The sequence below is a fragment of the Gouania willdenowi genome, chromosome 3 (assembly GCF_900634775.1).
Source record: "Gouania willdenowi chromosome 3, fGouWil2.1, whole genome shotgun sequence".
Classification (NCBI taxonomy): domain Eukaryota; kingdom Metazoa; phylum Chordata; class Actinopteri; order Blenniiformes; family Gobiesocidae; genus Gouania; species Gouania willdenowi.
In genome coordinates, this window is record NC_041046.1 from 26,063,576 (window position 1) to 26,081,228 (window position 17,653).

At 37.9% G+C, this 17,653-nt stretch overlaps 1 protein-coding gene across 1 annotated transcript; it reads right to left on the minus strand.

The window, feature by feature from the left end:
- Positions 1-2,421: 2,421 nt before the first annotated feature.
- slc17a6b (solute carrier family 17 member 6b) lies at positions 2,422-17,065 on the minus strand. Its single transcript, XM_028437466.1, has 12 exons — positions 16,475-17,065; positions 14,925-15,180; positions 14,056-14,174; positions 11,162-11,276; positions 10,067-10,154; positions 9,882-9,968; positions 8,790-8,932; positions 8,481-8,630; positions 7,929-8,061; positions 7,429-7,539; positions 6,158-6,285; positions 2,422-5,225 (listed from the first exon to the last, which is right to left on the minus strand). The coding sequence occupies exons 1-12, from the start codon at positions 16,546-16,548 to the stop codon at positions 4,884-4,886; spliced, it is 1,746 nt and encodes a 581-aa protein (XP_028293267.1). The 5' UTR covers positions 16,549-17,065; the 3' UTR covers positions 2,422-4,883.
- Between the last annotated feature and the right edge of the window lie 588 nt (positions 17,066-17,653).

Sequence of the window (17,653 nt, forward strand, 5' to 3'; positions counted from 1 at the left end):
GAGCCATTTTGGCATCTACTTCCCATCCCTTCTTGCACTCCCCCCCTCCCCAGTCAGCTCCCCTGAGGATGAATCGGCACCTGCCCCCCACCCTCATTTGATCAACCATTTAAGGCGCTGAACATATGTGCCCTTGTTTTCCCCCACCTTTCTGGTAATGCTGTCAGACACACACGCCCACATGCTAAATTTATACAAATCATTCAAATGACAAGAAAAGATGGTGAATGACGCATTTCTGCACAAAAGCTGCACCATTTTGAGATTGTTTTTTTATCGCAGGGAAAGGCAGTAAAGAGTGGTGTGATGGTCACAGGAGGTTATGGGTCACCTCCCACATTTGTACCAGGACAGGATGACAGTTCAGGCTCGTTGACTTTGAGTAAACACCATTTATGGGGGACTGGTGACACAATAATTAAGTCTGACAAATCAACTAAACCAATAAACTCAGAGAAATAAAAAGATTAGACTGAAATTCACATAATTATGTTCACAAACACGTACACTACTGATCGGAAGTTTTAGAACACCGCACTTTTAATACATTTTTACGGAAAATTATTCAGTTTATTGTGTTATTGCACTCTAAAATGAAAGCATAGAATAAATTTGAGTTGAAAAAGAAATCATGGAATCCATGAACAATACTGTTCACCTGATGCTCATGAGGGTCTGGTACCACAGTGTGTTCTAATACTGCTTTAATGCAGACAGAGGAGGTTGGAAGTCACCAAGAAAAGTTGGAACGTCTGTAGGAATGAGTAACACCAGCTTTCAAGGTTGATTCAACCTTCATCGCTGCAGAACAGCTTTAAATTGTTCGTGTTCCCTGAAAAAGGCCTATTTGTATAATTCTGAAATGTACATTATTTTTCAGTTTTGGGTAACCAAACCTTTCTTTAAACCTCTGGCTGTTCAGTTACTTACTTTTGTACCATTTCAAGCTATTCATTGGACTTGCACGACTTGAATTGCAATAAATAACTGGAAAAATCAGGGTGTTCTGAATGTTCTAAAACCTTTTATCGGTATTGTATGAAGTAAAATTGCTTTTTACGGCTTTCAGAAGTTTAGGATCAGCTAAACATGGATCTGGGAAAAAAAAGTAGCAGTTGGCATTTTTACATTGGTGGTCGCTGTGCATGTAGGTTTTGTATTATGTAGAAATACGACCTATTAACAGTGAGTAGGATTCACATTCTATTAGAAGCTCTTTAGAATAATAGCACTAATTATAAAGTTGTTTTCCTTTTTTTTTTTATTGCGTAATGTCCGAATTCCAACTTTATCTCTGTGTACAGGCCCATGTTTGTGCCTTTCTTTTTATTATGCTGTTTATTTATCTACTGCTGCTGAAACACAGCCAATTTCCCCTTTGTGGGACAATAAATGTTATCCTATAAGGCCTAGGATTTAGATAAATAGTTTTTGTATTATTTAAGTCAAAACTGTTTTTGATTAGTAACAAATGTGACTATGGTTGAGGAGCTGGAGATTGGAGTCATTCAAAATAACATTATGCAATTAGCCTAATAGTCTCCTCCTCCCATTCATTTAGAAGAGTCATTGTGTGCATGTCTAACATTGGGATGCAACACTATTGATCTCAGAGACGAGGACGGCGGGATGACACTATGTGCACACGGACTGTGGCCTCAATAGAACTGCAAGGGTTCCCACTGTACTGTCGCTACCAGACTTCAGGTTCTAATGTTCTGTGTTCTGTTCTCAAATGCACGTGGCTCTGTTCATTTTGATTTATTCAATAAACGATATAGCACATGGTGTAAGCTTCTTCTGTCAGAAAACACAGAGACTCACCTCGGGCTAGTTAGCTGTGACCAAACAGCTTCATCGTAAAATGAGTGAAAAAAAAAATGAAACATGTTCTGGAAGAACATGTGACTGTAATAAGAGAGAGGGAAAAAAATAATAAAAATGATCAGGACACAGATCTGTTTCAATTTGGCTGGATTTTCTTTTTTTTTATACAAAAAAAAAAGCATATAGAGTATTTCATCAACAAAACCTCTCAGTTTACACATCGACAGAACCAACTTAGTCACACTTTATTTTCAGAGGCACAAAAACAGGAAACGTCTCACTACTTCAGGTTGTACATCTGTCATTTTCAAAATCACATGTTTCAATGTCTTCCCCCACTGTCTCGAATATTGTGACAAATAAATCTGAGTTCACAAGGGCAAGGAAGAGGTTGGGGTCATTGAGTGAAAGATGAGAATCCTACAAAATGTTGAAAGAAGTGAGAGAGGAGGGCAGAGGAAACAGAAGAGCAAGGACGACAACAGCAAACAGGCAGTGTAGACGGCACCATAAAAATAAAACAGATAGAAGAGGAAGAGGAAGAAGAGGAAGAAGAAGAAGAAGAAGAAGAAGAAGAAGAAGAAGAAGAAGAAGAAGAAGAAGAAGAAGAAGAAGAAGAAGAAGAAGAAGAAGAAGAAGAAGAAGAAGAAGAAGAAGAAGAAGAAGAAGAAGAAGAAGAAGAAGAAGAAGAAGAAGAAGAAGAAGAAGAAGAAGAGCATCCACCTCTCAGGCAGAGCTCTTTGTCATTCTCATCTGGTGAGTAGCCCATATACAAAGTCTTTGTACTTTCATAAGTTCAAAGATATTTGTGCTGGACTCTATACTATATTTTTTATACATTACATTTTTTTTTCTTCACAAGTAATGTTTTCTATATCACAAAAACACAACTTTGACTCATAGACAAATGCATAAAAACAGTTACATAATGACTGTTTACAATATTGGTTCAGAACTGTTACTTTGAATTTATTGCTTTGTACATTGAGTAATGTTTGGTGCCACCTGCACCCAAGAGGTCCCAAAACACCAGAGTCTTCCTGCTGATGGTCTGCACTAGCATAAAAAAACATTGATATTCCAGCCAAAAACCAGCTCCACTATTTCACCTTTGGTTAACTGTGCAAAGAAATTCAAGCTTCAGTAACAGTTTCTGAGACAAAGCGACAAAAACAACTGAAAACATGTATGTAAAAAAAATAAAATAAAGGACACGCTACAAATTTCACTTTGTTCCATGCATAAATACACATCCATACACATCTACATTGTGAAGTGTTGACTCAAGACCTCCACAGATAAGAAAAATCAAAGAGAATTGGCCCCCTTCAGACCTTGTCAGTGTGAGTGCAGAATGAAGACACAACAAATGGCTTTGCGGTGCATGTGGCGCTTGTTTGTTTTAGACTTTAACACTAGACATGACTAGATTCTCTCAGAGAGGCAGGTCTTTGCTGAGCTAAAATTTCTCATTTTGCGTTTTATTGTGTAACGAGGGAAAGCAAACAGCATTATTTCTGAAATACACACATCTTTACACTAACAAGAAATGAAAATATCTCCCATTTTGATGAACGCCATGCAGTGTGGAGAAATGTAAAGATATTACAGTGGTAGTTGTTTTGTAATGCTGACATCTTTCATTAATTTGTACAATGATCTGTTTTTTTGTTTTGTTTTGTTTTGTATGTATGTTTATCATTTTGTCTCCTTCAAAAATAAAACCAAGCAAACATTTTGTTGATTAGTTTTGTTTTGTTTTTTCTGTAATGCTACAAAGGATATATAAGTTGGCGTGGCTTAGCTGAGCAGGTGGAATTTAGATAAGACTCCAAAATAAAACAATCAGAATCATTTTGATAATGGCAAACAATATATATATATATATATATATATATATATTTATATATAGCACACTTTATGTGAATAATTTGTACCATTAGGCACTAATATTCCTATTTATAATTCATTTTTTCAATTCTTTGTTTTCTATAATCTTTATTGAATTTACAGTAAAGGCCATTAAATTTGCGTGAGAGCAAAAATATTATACTGATTTTGGTATATACCCAAAAACCTTTCAATTGCACAAACCCTTCTTAAGGTCACATTTTATTATTAATATGTTGAGCTTAAAATATATCTAATAAACTCAACATACCCTTTAACCCTCTATAGTAAACTTTTACATACAAATTTCCAAGGATGCATTTGTGTCATTAGATGATTTAAGTAAAAACCAAGGATGGCTTTCCTCCTGCACTACACTACTGAGATTTGTAGGGTTGCAAAAGCTTGAACCGGCTGCTCTGTTGCAGAGATAAAAAGCTACAAAACACAAATAGCCAACATTCGATCAACAGTGAAACCTCAGCGAGCGTGTACAACGATAACAGCATCTCAAGCCACAAGTCAGACCTCTACAGTGAGCCACCTAAACACGTTCAGGAATTACTACAATATGGAGAAACCAGTGATAAAAACTCAGGAATGACTATATTGTGTGTGAGAAAAGACACACTGGTTAGAGTGCATTCAGGAGAGACCCAGTACAATCTAATATCAACAGTGTCTATTTCTGTTTACAATGCTGCGTAGTGATATATCTTTACACTGACATGGCTGGCTTGAAGGACATTGTACTGTAGCTGTTGATTTGGTAGATACAGGTTTGTTGTGCTAATCAGCTTCTAATCCTACAACTAAGGCTTTGCAGGTTTGGTCAGAAAGCCTGATGACAAGATTCACTTTAACACACTATTGCACTCCAAATAAATATATCTATTATCAATATGTATTATACATTAAGAGACAGCCAATTAGATATGTGTAACACCTCTATAGGACTCGTGGATCTTGATTTTTCTATTTGTGTTACTCTGTCAGTTACAGGCGATCATTTTTTCTTTTTTAAACTTCTTTAAAGAATTTGTGCAAACAATACTACGATAGGTACGATTTGTAACCTCTCATTTACAGATACTTTTGTGACTAAAACCGATGCACACTCCAAAAACCAAAACTTTGTCTAATAATAAGGGGAATGTGCGTTTGGTCTAAGAGTATCCCTCATCTTGGGTGTATCCATAGCTTCCTCCTTGTGCTTCTTCTTGAACGTACTCCTCCGTCTTGTCCCAGCCAGTGGCCCAGCCGCCGTTCACCTGCGTGGTTGCACCGTAGGACTTAGCCGGACCCCCGAATGCACCGTAATTCTGAGTGATGTCACCCGTCTCTTCTGCCAGCTCATCTTCGTCGATGAAGCCACACTTTTCCTCACTGGTCAACTCTGGGTCGGCCCAAGGCTGTTTTTCACCTGATGCGAAAATCCCGTAAAAGACGACGCCGCCATAATGCACCAGGGAGGCTATGAGGAACACGTACTGCCACTCCTCTCGAGTCTGGAGAGAACAGGAAGAGAAAGCTATGAGAACACAATTTATTGCTTATTATTGTTTATTGAAATAGGATTCTCATTAGAGAAGACTATTCTTCCTGGTTGTCCCAATAAAAATCACAAGAAAATTAAAACGTAAGTGAAATCTTTCACCTATTAAACATGACCTAAAACAGAAGAACATCATTCAACATCCTAACAGCATGTCGTACTACCATCACATCTGCATTTATACAAATTCATCTATATTTACAAAGTGATAAATATAATTTCCTTTCTAATAACAGCTTTTTATTTTAGTTTATTTTCAAGTAGATTATTTGATTTTATTTTGTAGTATAGATTAAATACTCCTGCTGCCACTTTAATTTATGCGTGAGGGAGTGAACAAAAAAAAGGTGGCAAATGGGGGTGAGATGTTGTCTTTTGGAGTTTTAGTTTTTACACTTACACAATTATTTTACAATTCTCAGTTTTCCATCCATCCATCAGTGCATGGATAGTGCACTGTAGCCAGCAAATACATATATCTTATTTTCAGTAAATTCTCATTTTTACTTTTTATTTTTCTTATTTATTTATTTATTTATTTATTTATTTATTGTTTGCACTACTTCCCATAACCAGATGCATAAAATATTGCTAAGAAATAACACATTAAGGATCAACTTTGGGAGAAAGCTCAAGGTTTACCTTTTTATCAAACACAGTTACTTAAGTGTGGCAAAAAATAAATCAAAAATCGGCATCTGCATTTTGCCTGTATTGATCAGCTGTTAAACTGTGCGTAGGTGGATTGATATCTTGTTTTGATAGGCACCTATAGAATTAATTCAAATTACTCAAATACTAGTGAAACAGGCAGGACAATAACACCTTCTTAGACATGAAAACTCTAGTATAATGTACATAACAGTTAGTTGTTTTTTGTCTCACCTTGTTCTTTGTCATAGCACCAACAATCAGAGGGCACACCATCCCAGACAGAGTCCCCACTCCATTAGAGATGCCCATCAATATACTGGCATAACGTGGAGCAATATCCAGATGATTAACATTAAAGCCTGGTGAAAAAAACATGAGAAACCAAAAATCAGGAAATATTGCTCAATAACTTTACCTTTATGAAGTAAAACATGATGTTTTGAAATCAACCGCCAACTGATTTTAGAATATAATTGTATGGAAACACAGGTGTAAGACACGCTTTATGACCATATTTTTGATTAAAAAAAAAAATAGGCATCCAAACTGGCTACGTGTTTTCCTCCTCCCCCACTTAATGAGTAGAGCCTTGGTGAGCTGCTGCACACTGCCTGCCTGGCAAATCCCTGGAGACGGCTAGCCTTGAATTATTAAAAAGCTTCAGAAAAAAAGCTTGAGAACAACAGGGAAGAAACTGATTATCCACATAGTCACAGTGAGCACCATAAACATGGCTAAATCAGCTGAATGAGGGAACTAAAGGTTTCTATTGTTATAGGTTACATATATATATATATATATATATGAAGATGAACAACTTTGTAGCTGTGGGAAGGCTGAAAGTACATCATTTAAGTGTTTTTTACTTCATGTTCTTGTTGTCTTGTTTAGATAAGTCTCTCTTGGCAGCCTGGGATTATATTTGTAGGAGCTCACAGTGACAGAGGAGTCAGACTCTGATTGTACAAAAAAAAAAAAGCTTTATCCTCAAATGTTTTGGTTTTTACTTTTTGTTGTTCACATGATATTTAAATGAATAAATACAAATTATTATGCTGTGCATGCTTTTACCAAATTATATTATAACAAATGTCCATATATCCTTGCGTTTTATTTTCCAAATTAATTATAAGCATTACGATTAAGCCCATGAAACAGCATCACTGATCGGTTATTAAACCGACAGCAGCTTCACGTTTTTTATTTTTCATTTGTTTTTGATTCTTATGGACTGCGATGGACTGGCGCCCTGTCCAGGGTGAACCCCCGCCCAGCGCCCAATGAGAGCCAGAGATTGGCACCGGCAGACCCCCGCGACCCTGTGAGACAGGAGCAAGTGGGTTTGAAAATGGATGGATGGATGATTCTTATTTTTGTATTTCTCTTTTTTGAAAAAAGAAACTGTTGAACTCACACAATTGTCTTTGTCACTGATCTGTAACATATTAGTGAACTAATACCCAATAAAAATCAAAATTATAAATGTGTTGACTCGTGCCAACCTGATATAGCGAATCCACTGAAGCCCACAGCAAGCACCAGGAAGGAGATGGCCACCCCTCTACTGTGGGAATATCCTACCACCAGCAGCAGTGTGGCCTCCATGCCAAACCCTTACAGAGAGAAACAGCAGGTCAGACAGACGTACACACACACACACACACAAACGTGCGTGCGCGCACAGCCCCACAGGCTGTTGGCTATCATTGTTGCCAATTGAATCAAGCTGCCTGCACTCAATTACACAATTGACAGATATGAAATCAATGCACAGTCACAATTAATGACTCAACTTGTGTAGTGAGGTATTAAGAAAATAGATTGTTTTTTTTGTTTTTTTCTAACAATAACAAAAAACAAAACAGCATCAAAACACATCTTGTACTGCAGGCCGACTAATAAACAGCCTTATGGATCCAACACTGAGAATGTAACACCCTGTAGAGGTCCATTCAAAGGTGTGGAAACACTGTACATGTCACCTGAGCTTCAGACTTCTCACCTCCACAGTTCATTATTTTCCTGACAGTGGTGGTTGACAGGATGTTCTTGCTCCGCAGGTAGTCAGCCAGTTGGCCCCCAATGGGCACAATGATGGTCATCACCAAGTGGGGGAGGGCAGAAAGCATTCCAACCTACATTCATATACAGACAATCAATCAAATCAGCTGCTACAATAACATTAGTACACAATACTAGATCTTAAGGTTTTTAGAAAAAATACATACAGTATGTGCATGTTTGTCTATGAATGGATTCAATTTGGGTTTCCTTCTCTGTTTAGTTTATTTTACTAAGTCAAGCTAGTAATCACGTTTTTTCTATATTTTACCAGATGAGGAGCATGTGATTTAATCAAATTTGAATGGTGAACATGTTCTTTTTCAAAAGCCCAAAAATAGGGGGGAAAGGAATGCATTACTTACTTCAAAAACAAAGTGTGACATTTAGGGTTTTTTTTTTTTTTATGTCAATCATGAATCGGACAGTATTTTTGTCAATTCATCCCGATTCCTTTCTTTTTTTTCCTCGTTTGTCTGTTGCTTAACCGTACCTTGCTTATCTCAAAGCCAAACACTTCTTCAAAATATGCAGGTTGGCTAATCAGCAGCAGGTAAAATGTCCAGCTCCTGCAGAAGTTGGCCACAATAATTGCATAGACAGGCATAGATGTGAAGAACTTCCTCCAAGGGGTCTTGAATTTCTGGAACATCATAAAAACATATATGAACCTCAAATGCTGCCTTAATAAAAGAGACTGGGTGATAGAGATGTTTGTGCTTGTGTTTGATTGGCAGGATGATGGATTGAAAAATAGGAATGATTTAGAGTTATTTTGGAAAATCAAAACATAGACCCTCACCTCTGATGGACCCATGAGCTTGGCACTTTCTCCAATGCTTTCCTCAATGTAGCAGCGTTCTTCATCCGTAATGGTTGGATGTTCAGCAGGGCTCTCATAAGACACAAGGATCCAGAAAATGTACCAGAAGAGGCCAAAGCAGCCTGCGTTTCACAGGGAGATTGTACGCCAGAATTTAAAATAACTTCAGATAACGTGTAGCTAATTTCTCGATCTCGTTCATATGCAAACACAGATTAGCATTGTAATATTTGAAAATGCCTCAGAGAATTGTTATGGTAATTATTATATTAATCATCACGTCATCAAATGTGTGTTCATGTGTACAATTTGTCATGTGTTTATACACAATGACTGCATTATATCGTTGTACTTTTGAACAGAGACGTTGCTCCTTTGCTGAGTCATGTTAGATTAGATTACTCGCAGTGCAGACAGATTGGGCTGTATTCACAGTGCCAGCAAAAACCAGCCTCTGCTCAAGGTCTCGTACCAAAGCTCTGATAAGCAGAGCTCTGTAACAGTGGATTTTCCATCTAACTCCTTCCTCCCTTCACACCCTCCCTCCCCTTCTTCTCAATCAGCCATAAAATATATTGCGTTACTCTTTCAGGGTTCAGCGCGTCACCCCTCCTACTGGAGGATAGGCACTGTATTTATCCTTTGGTCTTTTCTTTATTAAATATGTTTTTTGTGCATTCCCATCTCAGCGTGGACTTCATCAATGCAGAGCAGCTGTTGTGGGTCTAAATCAGGAAACAGCTGAAATGTGGCCTTCACAATTTGTATCAAATCAGGTAATAATTGCCATAACAGAACAAAAGGGAGATGGTAAGTCCGGACAGGGAGTGGATCCAGTCCAGCGTGGGGGACTTTGGTTTAGTTATTGATGGATCAAAACATTGTGTGGAGAAAATCAATATGGAGTGTGTCTGAATAAATCCATTTGACTTTAACTAGAGTAGAAAATACATTTTTCAAGCTTCATTCAACTTGTGTTCCTTCTTTGTTCAACAAACAGTTACACCTTAACGCTGCCCAATGCAGCAGGTTACAAACCTAGACTGAAACACGATATGTTATAGATCTTACCATAGACATAAAACACTGAGGACCATCCACTATATTGAACCAGGATCCCAGCCAGAGGCATCGCTATCACAGCACCAGCATACGAGCCTGGGAAAAAAAAAAAAGAAACCAAGTGTTGAAATGATTTTGCAGTCCTTGCAATATTGACAGGCAGCGCATTAATTCACAAGTCAGTAAATATTTACCACAAAAAGAGAGAGTGGCTAGACGGCTTCTTTCGAGGGGTGGAGCCCATTTACTCCAGATACCATGACAAGCTGGGTAGGTCACGCCCTAATAAATCACACATGAACACTTTGTTTACATATTCTGCTTTTCCAAAACTATCAAAAACATATTCAGATCTGTATATTAAACCCTGTATAGAAATAAATACAATAAAATTCCTACAATTTTACTTTATATTTTTTTCTAAATGGCTGTCAAATATTAGTTCCAAACTTGTTTTACTTGGTTTGAAGCAGCATTCTGAAATTTTATATCTGCATCATAAGCAAACTATCTATTGTGAATTGTAAGAATCAATATTTGAACCCCTTTAATTACAAAGAACAAATTGTAACGCTAAGGTACCCATGATGAGCTATTCAAATTCATGAAACAAAGCAGATCTAGGGAAATTAATGTTCATTTGCCTCTAATGTGAAGAAACTGTGCTAATAATTATTCAAATATGAGGGACTTTCTTTTGTAACTTACAATAAAAGATAGCTGCCATGTTTAGTTATCATTTTTTTTTTTGTTGGCATCACATTTCAGTGGATGTAAGTCTTGTTTGTGGTGGTGCTAAATAGTGATATTTCCCTTAATGTTTTAGTGTTATTTTTAGGTTAAAAGCACAAGTTTCGTCATTCCATGCATGTCATCATTAAAGTAAGACCATTTCGTGACATGTTATGACCAGTATTTTGCGTCCCATTCATCCGCACAGAGGCACTTTGTTGTTGCACAGTGTAATAGTAAAAACTAAAACCAGCTGTAGTGGAAAGGATCAATATACGGATCATATTCCCTGTCGCTGAAAACCCAGCCTGCACGAGAGTGTTTCCTTTGTTTGCTCTCGAAGCACAATGTGCAGAGAGCTCCTTTGTATCTCTATATATAGTATCATTGTAGCACTTGTTTATATATGAAAACAGAAGTATCAAATCATGTCTAATGTCTTTGTGTTTACGTTCAATCAAAGGGAAAAGGCTGAGTCATGAAACCCATCACACAGTAAGCTACAGCTTGGCCTAATGCCTATAAAAGACGGCTTTTATGAATCTGTGTATCCTTACCTCCACCAACCCTTGCAATATCCTCACAAAAATGACACAGCCAAAATGGACTCGAGCAGCGGAAGGAATTAACATGTTGAGAATGGAGGTGAGGACAATGGCAGCACCAAATACCCTAAAAGTAATAAAGCACACAGTTTATCTCAAAAAGAAAAGAACTAAAACATCATGTTTTGGTTGTATACAATGGTGGTTCCCAATCCCAACCTTTTCTGTTGTGTTCATTGAGCTGTAGTGAACCCTGTCCTTCACTGTACAGGTGTATGCACTTCACCTTATACATTTAGTATCATTTGGTATTTTTTGTATCTTTTCATTTTGCTAATTCATAGTCATCTACTAATGCGTTTGTGTTTCAAAACAAAGATGTACCTATTTAGTTTAGCACATGAGTTTGTTGATGGGGTTTCATTTTTGTGACCTGTTTTTGACTTCACCTTTTCTTTGAGTTCATTAACGCTTATGGAATTCACCTATGAAAATGCAAGACAGGTGCAAACCATTGGCCTAATCAGACAGAACCATGTGGTCCAGAAGGAGGGGGAGGTTTAGGAGTAGAAATCTTAGAGTAAAAGGGTATTCAGTTGTTCATGCCAATAATGAAATGCTAATGATAATAAAACAAGTGCTTCTTTATATATATATATATCTATGTTTTTGATGTGTAAATATGTATTGTGGGTTTTGAGATTGACTAAATATGGAACTAACCTACCCATGGATTAATGGGTTAGACCATCGTCTATTTAATGGTCTGCAACTGTGGGTTTGGTTGGATTTGGTCTCTTGCTTGTGGAGGTAATGCTCTTTTAATCCCATGTGTGGATAATAAGTATCTGCTGTCTTCATTAGTTTGTATTATTATTATTATTGGGCACCTTGGCTACCTCCGTAAGAGAACCATATTACATAGCCTTTTTTGTCCTGTGTACCCCGTTTGCATTTTTGTCAATTCATGTGTACCCCCTTCATATCATAAGAACCCTCTCCATAATTTATTTATTTCTCCTAAATCTCTAACTGTATCATGTTGATTCAAAACATTGGTTACCTCAGGCTTAATCTACAAACTTGAAACAATGAGTGGAATTTATATTTCTTTATTTTTTTAAATACCATGCAACTTTTGTGTTTACTTCAATTTTAAGTAAATACCAATATCCTTTTTAAAATGTAGCTAATCATTGTCTCCTATGGTCATACGTGTGATAAAATGGTCTCTACAGTGTAAAATAATCATTTTTCAATCAATTACAAGGAAATATAGTATTTTATTGAGCAATAGTACTGTTAGTGTGTGAATTTGTCCAAAAATGGCCTAAAAAGGAATGAGAATATTTCCTGATTATTAAATCTTTTGAGTACCCCCTACAATGTGCTCATGTACCCCTAAGGGTACACATAACCTGTTTGGGAACCACTAAATTAACATACTTCAACATATTAGGATGGATGTTGTAAAAGAAAAAAATATATTAACATTGTACAATGATTGCATTGTGTTTTCTATTGATGCCATTTACTCTCAGTATAGGTGGTAAAACTGTAATGTGGACAGTGTCTGAAATAGGACATGAAATGACTCTTTATGTTAAATAATTGTTTAATGTTTCCAAGTACCCACTTTATCATGTTCAAGTATACCCCTAGAGGTACATGTACCCCTGGTTGGGAACCACCGGCACAATATGAAACAATGCTTTCTTTCAAGGGAATAGAATAGGCTTGTATCTATTTTAATTAACTTTTAAAATAGCTTTTTGTACAACATCTTGGTTTTCAGTGGGAATAAACATCAGGAAAACTCCACATTAACAGTTAGTTACTAACCCATAATCATAGCATCTCGTGCCTGGTTGAGAATACACGTGTGTACGCGTTATCAGTGTCCTCGGTAGTGATTGGCCCGGTCCAACACGCACTCCTCTGACGTCAGTGGATTCATATTTTACGCCACGCCCCGATACCAGTTTCATTATAGTTACGTCTGTGTCGCTAAGCAACCACCTTCACTTTGAAGGAAAAATCTATCTCCCCCCCACCACCGCCACGTTTTTTTCGACTTTTTTTTTTTTTTTTTTTAATGATGAGTGACATTTAATCTAATCCAAAAGTGACCGTGAGATTTTTTTTAATTTTATTTTTACCAAAATATTAATATTTCTGCAGCATGTTAGAAATTGCTAAAGAGGCTGGTGGGTTTTAATAGGTGTTGGTGGGGGAATAACCTTTTTTTTTTTTTTTTTACTGACAGCTTATTTACAGGAAGAAAAAAGACATCACTGCGTCAATAGCTCAAACATAAAGAAATAAATAGGCTAATGTGTGACCTGGAATCAAATGGACTAAATAAAAACGCTGTTAAGGCCACTGAAACGTCTAAAACCGTGGCTTGGTTTCTAACAAGGCCAGAAAATGATACTATATACTAATATTTATTATAATACGAAAACATATAGGCTATACAATGATTGACGCTTTGGCAGAGCTCATGTGAGTTAAAGCCTTTGCCAACAGACGCTGGGTCTGGTGTCTGTGCCCTGCAGAGAGGGATGGATCAGACCCTGAGGCCCCAGGGAGCTCATTAACAGGTGGCACAGAGCCCTGCCGACAGGGGCCCACATAGACCAGCTACACAATTATTCATATGGGCCATGTGAGCTTCCTCTGTTTCATTTCATTTGTGGATTTCGTCAGAACTCACATGCATGGTTCCATCATAAATGTCCATTTCTAAAGCAGACAACAGTAATTGAAAAAGTAGCCTATTTATTCAGCGACCTATTGGTTGATCACACAAACTGCCACCCATGATGAAAAAATATAATTCCCAAAGATTTTCCAATATGTCACATTATGGTGCGATATGGTAATATACTGGGATTCCCACCTACCTGTTTGCAGCCAGTCTAGAGGATATGTATCCTCCTGGGATTTGCGTCACTATGTAACCCCAGAAAAACGATCCGTGAATCATCCCCACTGTCTCTGGATCCCAGTTAAACTTGGCTTTCTGTTAGTAAACGTACAAAAAGAGGAAAAAATACCAAAATAATTATAAATCGAATGTAACACAATATAGGGAAAATATCAGTTCAGTTAAGGCCTGAGTTTGTGACTAAAAAGGCATTGCTTTATCAACCAACACAGGATTTATCTATAGCTAGACATGCAGCATGAATATATTGTGTTTTTTAAATGAGCTAGAAAAAGCCAATAAATGGGCAAGAATTATTTTTTTTTTTTTTTTTTTTTTTGTCAAAGCACAAATTCATAAAAGAAAATGAAAACAATAATAAAAATGTTGAAATCGAACCTGAGCTCTTAATTTGATCTGGTCTTTCACATTTCATGATATGTCTGCATATACTGGACAATTATACTTTTTGCTTGATTTCATCAGATATTTCCAGAAAACTGCAGGTGAAATTTAATTTGCAAGAAACACATTACTGTCCATATGAATTGGCTATTTGATTTATTAACATTGTTCATATCTTGCATAGCTGACTTATTTTGGATATTAAAAATGGTCAGCTAGCTTCTTGACAACAATTTTTGGATTATATATATAAACATGGTACTGTTTAGACGCTTTTGAATATAGCAAAAGCACATTGTGTCTGTATGAGGCCTTGTGGAGGCCCACTGTCACTGATTTTAATTTTTTTTGCTCCCCTTTGGTTCATAAAATCTCGCTGAAATGTATGGAGCCCTTATTCATTTATGTATCTTATTAAAGCATCTTCTCTTTAGACCAGACCTCTTTGATGATGATCTTCCCATTCTGGTGGATTGTGCTGTTGTTGACCATGCCCACGATGGCCACGCCCAGGTTACACCGAATACCGAAAGAGATGCAGAAACCAAGGCCGCTCATGATGGCGATGATGTAACGACGAGGCAAACCGAAGCACCTGCAGTCGCACAGCGGGGGCTTCTTCTCCGCGGCCTCTCGGGGCCTCCCATCCTCCGTCAGCTCGATCACCTCCCCGGTTTTCTGCCTCTTCTCGATCACTCTGCAACAGCCAAGATGGGACAGCAACAGCACTGAGTCCCCCAATGAATGAATGAATAAATAAAAATGCATAGCCCCTGATAATAGATTTTAGGAGAACGCCATTACAGTGTTGTATGCTGGTGGAGCTGTTGAGATATGATTTATTTATTTATTGCAGATAGTGGAACATATTTAAATTCACCAGATCGGTGGTATAATAATGTTAATAATAAGGCCTCTGAACTGTATACATCAGTGGGGTTTTTCCATCTTGGATTGGAAAACGACTATTTTTTATTTATTTTTTCCTCCACAAATGCAATGATTTCGCCTGCGATATACATTTGAAATGCATCATTCGAAGCAGAAAACAAGCGATCCATCCTGCTGACTGTTCCGCATTGCAGCAGCTCCCTCACTTTCACTCATTAGCATTCAGCAGCAGCTCCAACACATCACGTCTTTGGGCTTTCCTCATCCTCCATAAGCCTGTCCTGTCCTGTGTGCTGAATTATGGGATGCCACACTGATTTAGAGGACAAATAAATGAATGCGCAACAATGCAGAGGAAAAAAAAGAAAAATCATTTGCCTGATTTTAATTTTTTATTATCAGAATATTCCAAAACAAAATGATTTTTTTCTATTCCATATATAGTGCTGCTATGCACTGTAAAACCCATGCAAATCTGCTAAGATGAATACACAAAGGAGTGGGCCAAATCTAAAGATAGATTGTAACATAATGCATTTTTCTCACTTCAGGCGAAAAAAAAAGAGAAATACGTAATAATAAAAAAAAGAAAAGAAAAATCTAACAAAAAACGAATAAAACTTCCGCATTTTTAAACGAAAAATAAAATTGTATTTTATTACAAAATAATAATAAATCGTTAAATCGTGGGGTTGGAGGAAGGGATTTCATGAAACAAATACAAATTATGAATGAATCCCCCCCAAAAAACGTGTCCGGCACGTTCCTGTTGCAGCCTGTCTGTCTGCCAATGAGCTCCATGCACAGGTCCCTGCACGAGGATCCAACACACAAACACGCGCGCGCGCGCGCTCGTACGCACGCGCGTTTGATTTTTCCATTCCTTTCCAGAGGCGTGACCACAGATCCCTGAAAGTTTGTAAACCTATTTAAGTGTCCCATGGTCCCCCCTCCTCCCCCCGCACCCCACTGCCACACACATGCACACATTTGTGATTTGATTATTTACTATCGAATCCAGCGTGCCACGCACGAGTGCTATGTCATGCAACGCGAATAATAAATCCATAAATACATGTATACAGTTAAACTGCCCTTACCTGTACACCTGGCCCATGGTCTTCCCTGCAAATTCCTTCACCCCCGCCGCAGCCCTCGCTTTTACTGAATCCATCTCCGTTTATTGTGACTAGGCCTGTTTTTCTGGATGTGATTTTACTGTTTAAGCGTCATGTTACAGCACAGGACAGGCGACTGCTGCGGCCGCAGGTAAAACAACGCGAACGACTGAAAAAAAAAAAATAAAAAAAAATCGAGTTCAAGATGACTAGATGGATTTTTCAACCCCGCAATGAAGTGGAAACACCTTCGCGGAAAATCGGAGGATCAAACGAGTGGTGCGACTTCCTCCAGCAGCCGCGCGTCTCCCGCCTGTCGCACAGAACACGCACGGAGTAACATGACGAAAAAGAGCTGGAAAAAGGGCGTCCTGCCTCAAAAAGAAATAACGTAGAGAGACGAAATATAAAGAAAAGAAAAAAAAAAGGTGGAGGTTGAATAGGAGCGGGTGTTTGGAGTAAGTGAAAGAGGGAGTGGGGCTGATGGTGTCTCCTGTGAGGCGCAGGTTCATCTGACGTCGTGTTTCAGCACCGAGGTCAGCGAACGCAGCTCCGCGTGCCACATCTGGCCAGCTGCTGAACACGACTGCGGCTCATATAGAAAGTACAAGACTTTTATAACCCATTTTATTTCTATTTTTTTATAACCTCATTTTAAATACCCACATGGGCAGGAAATATAATATAGGTTTAAACCACTGTTTGAATTTTATTTTCTTTATTTTTTTGGGAGGGGGGTTGGAAATAAAACCACGTGGTATAGCTTACTTTATCTAAATGATGTGATTCATTTTTATTATTTTTTCCACCGATGGAAATAAATTCAAAACAATGGCAGCAGCCTGTGGTAGGAGAGGCTGTAGATCTCTGTAGGGCGGTGCTATGGAAACCAAACGAAAAAAAGAGGATTGGCGCGCGCGCGCACACACACACACACACACACACACACACACACACACACACACACACACACACACACACTGCACAACGTAGGAATCCATCAATAATTCAGGCGTCTCCCTTATTTCTTATTTTCATCCCCCAGACAACCACATCCACCCAGACGGGCATCCTCATCCACACTCTCTCATCACTGTGTTCTTCTTCTGTCATTAACATAAATTTAATTATATGATCACCAACATATGAACCCATCATTTA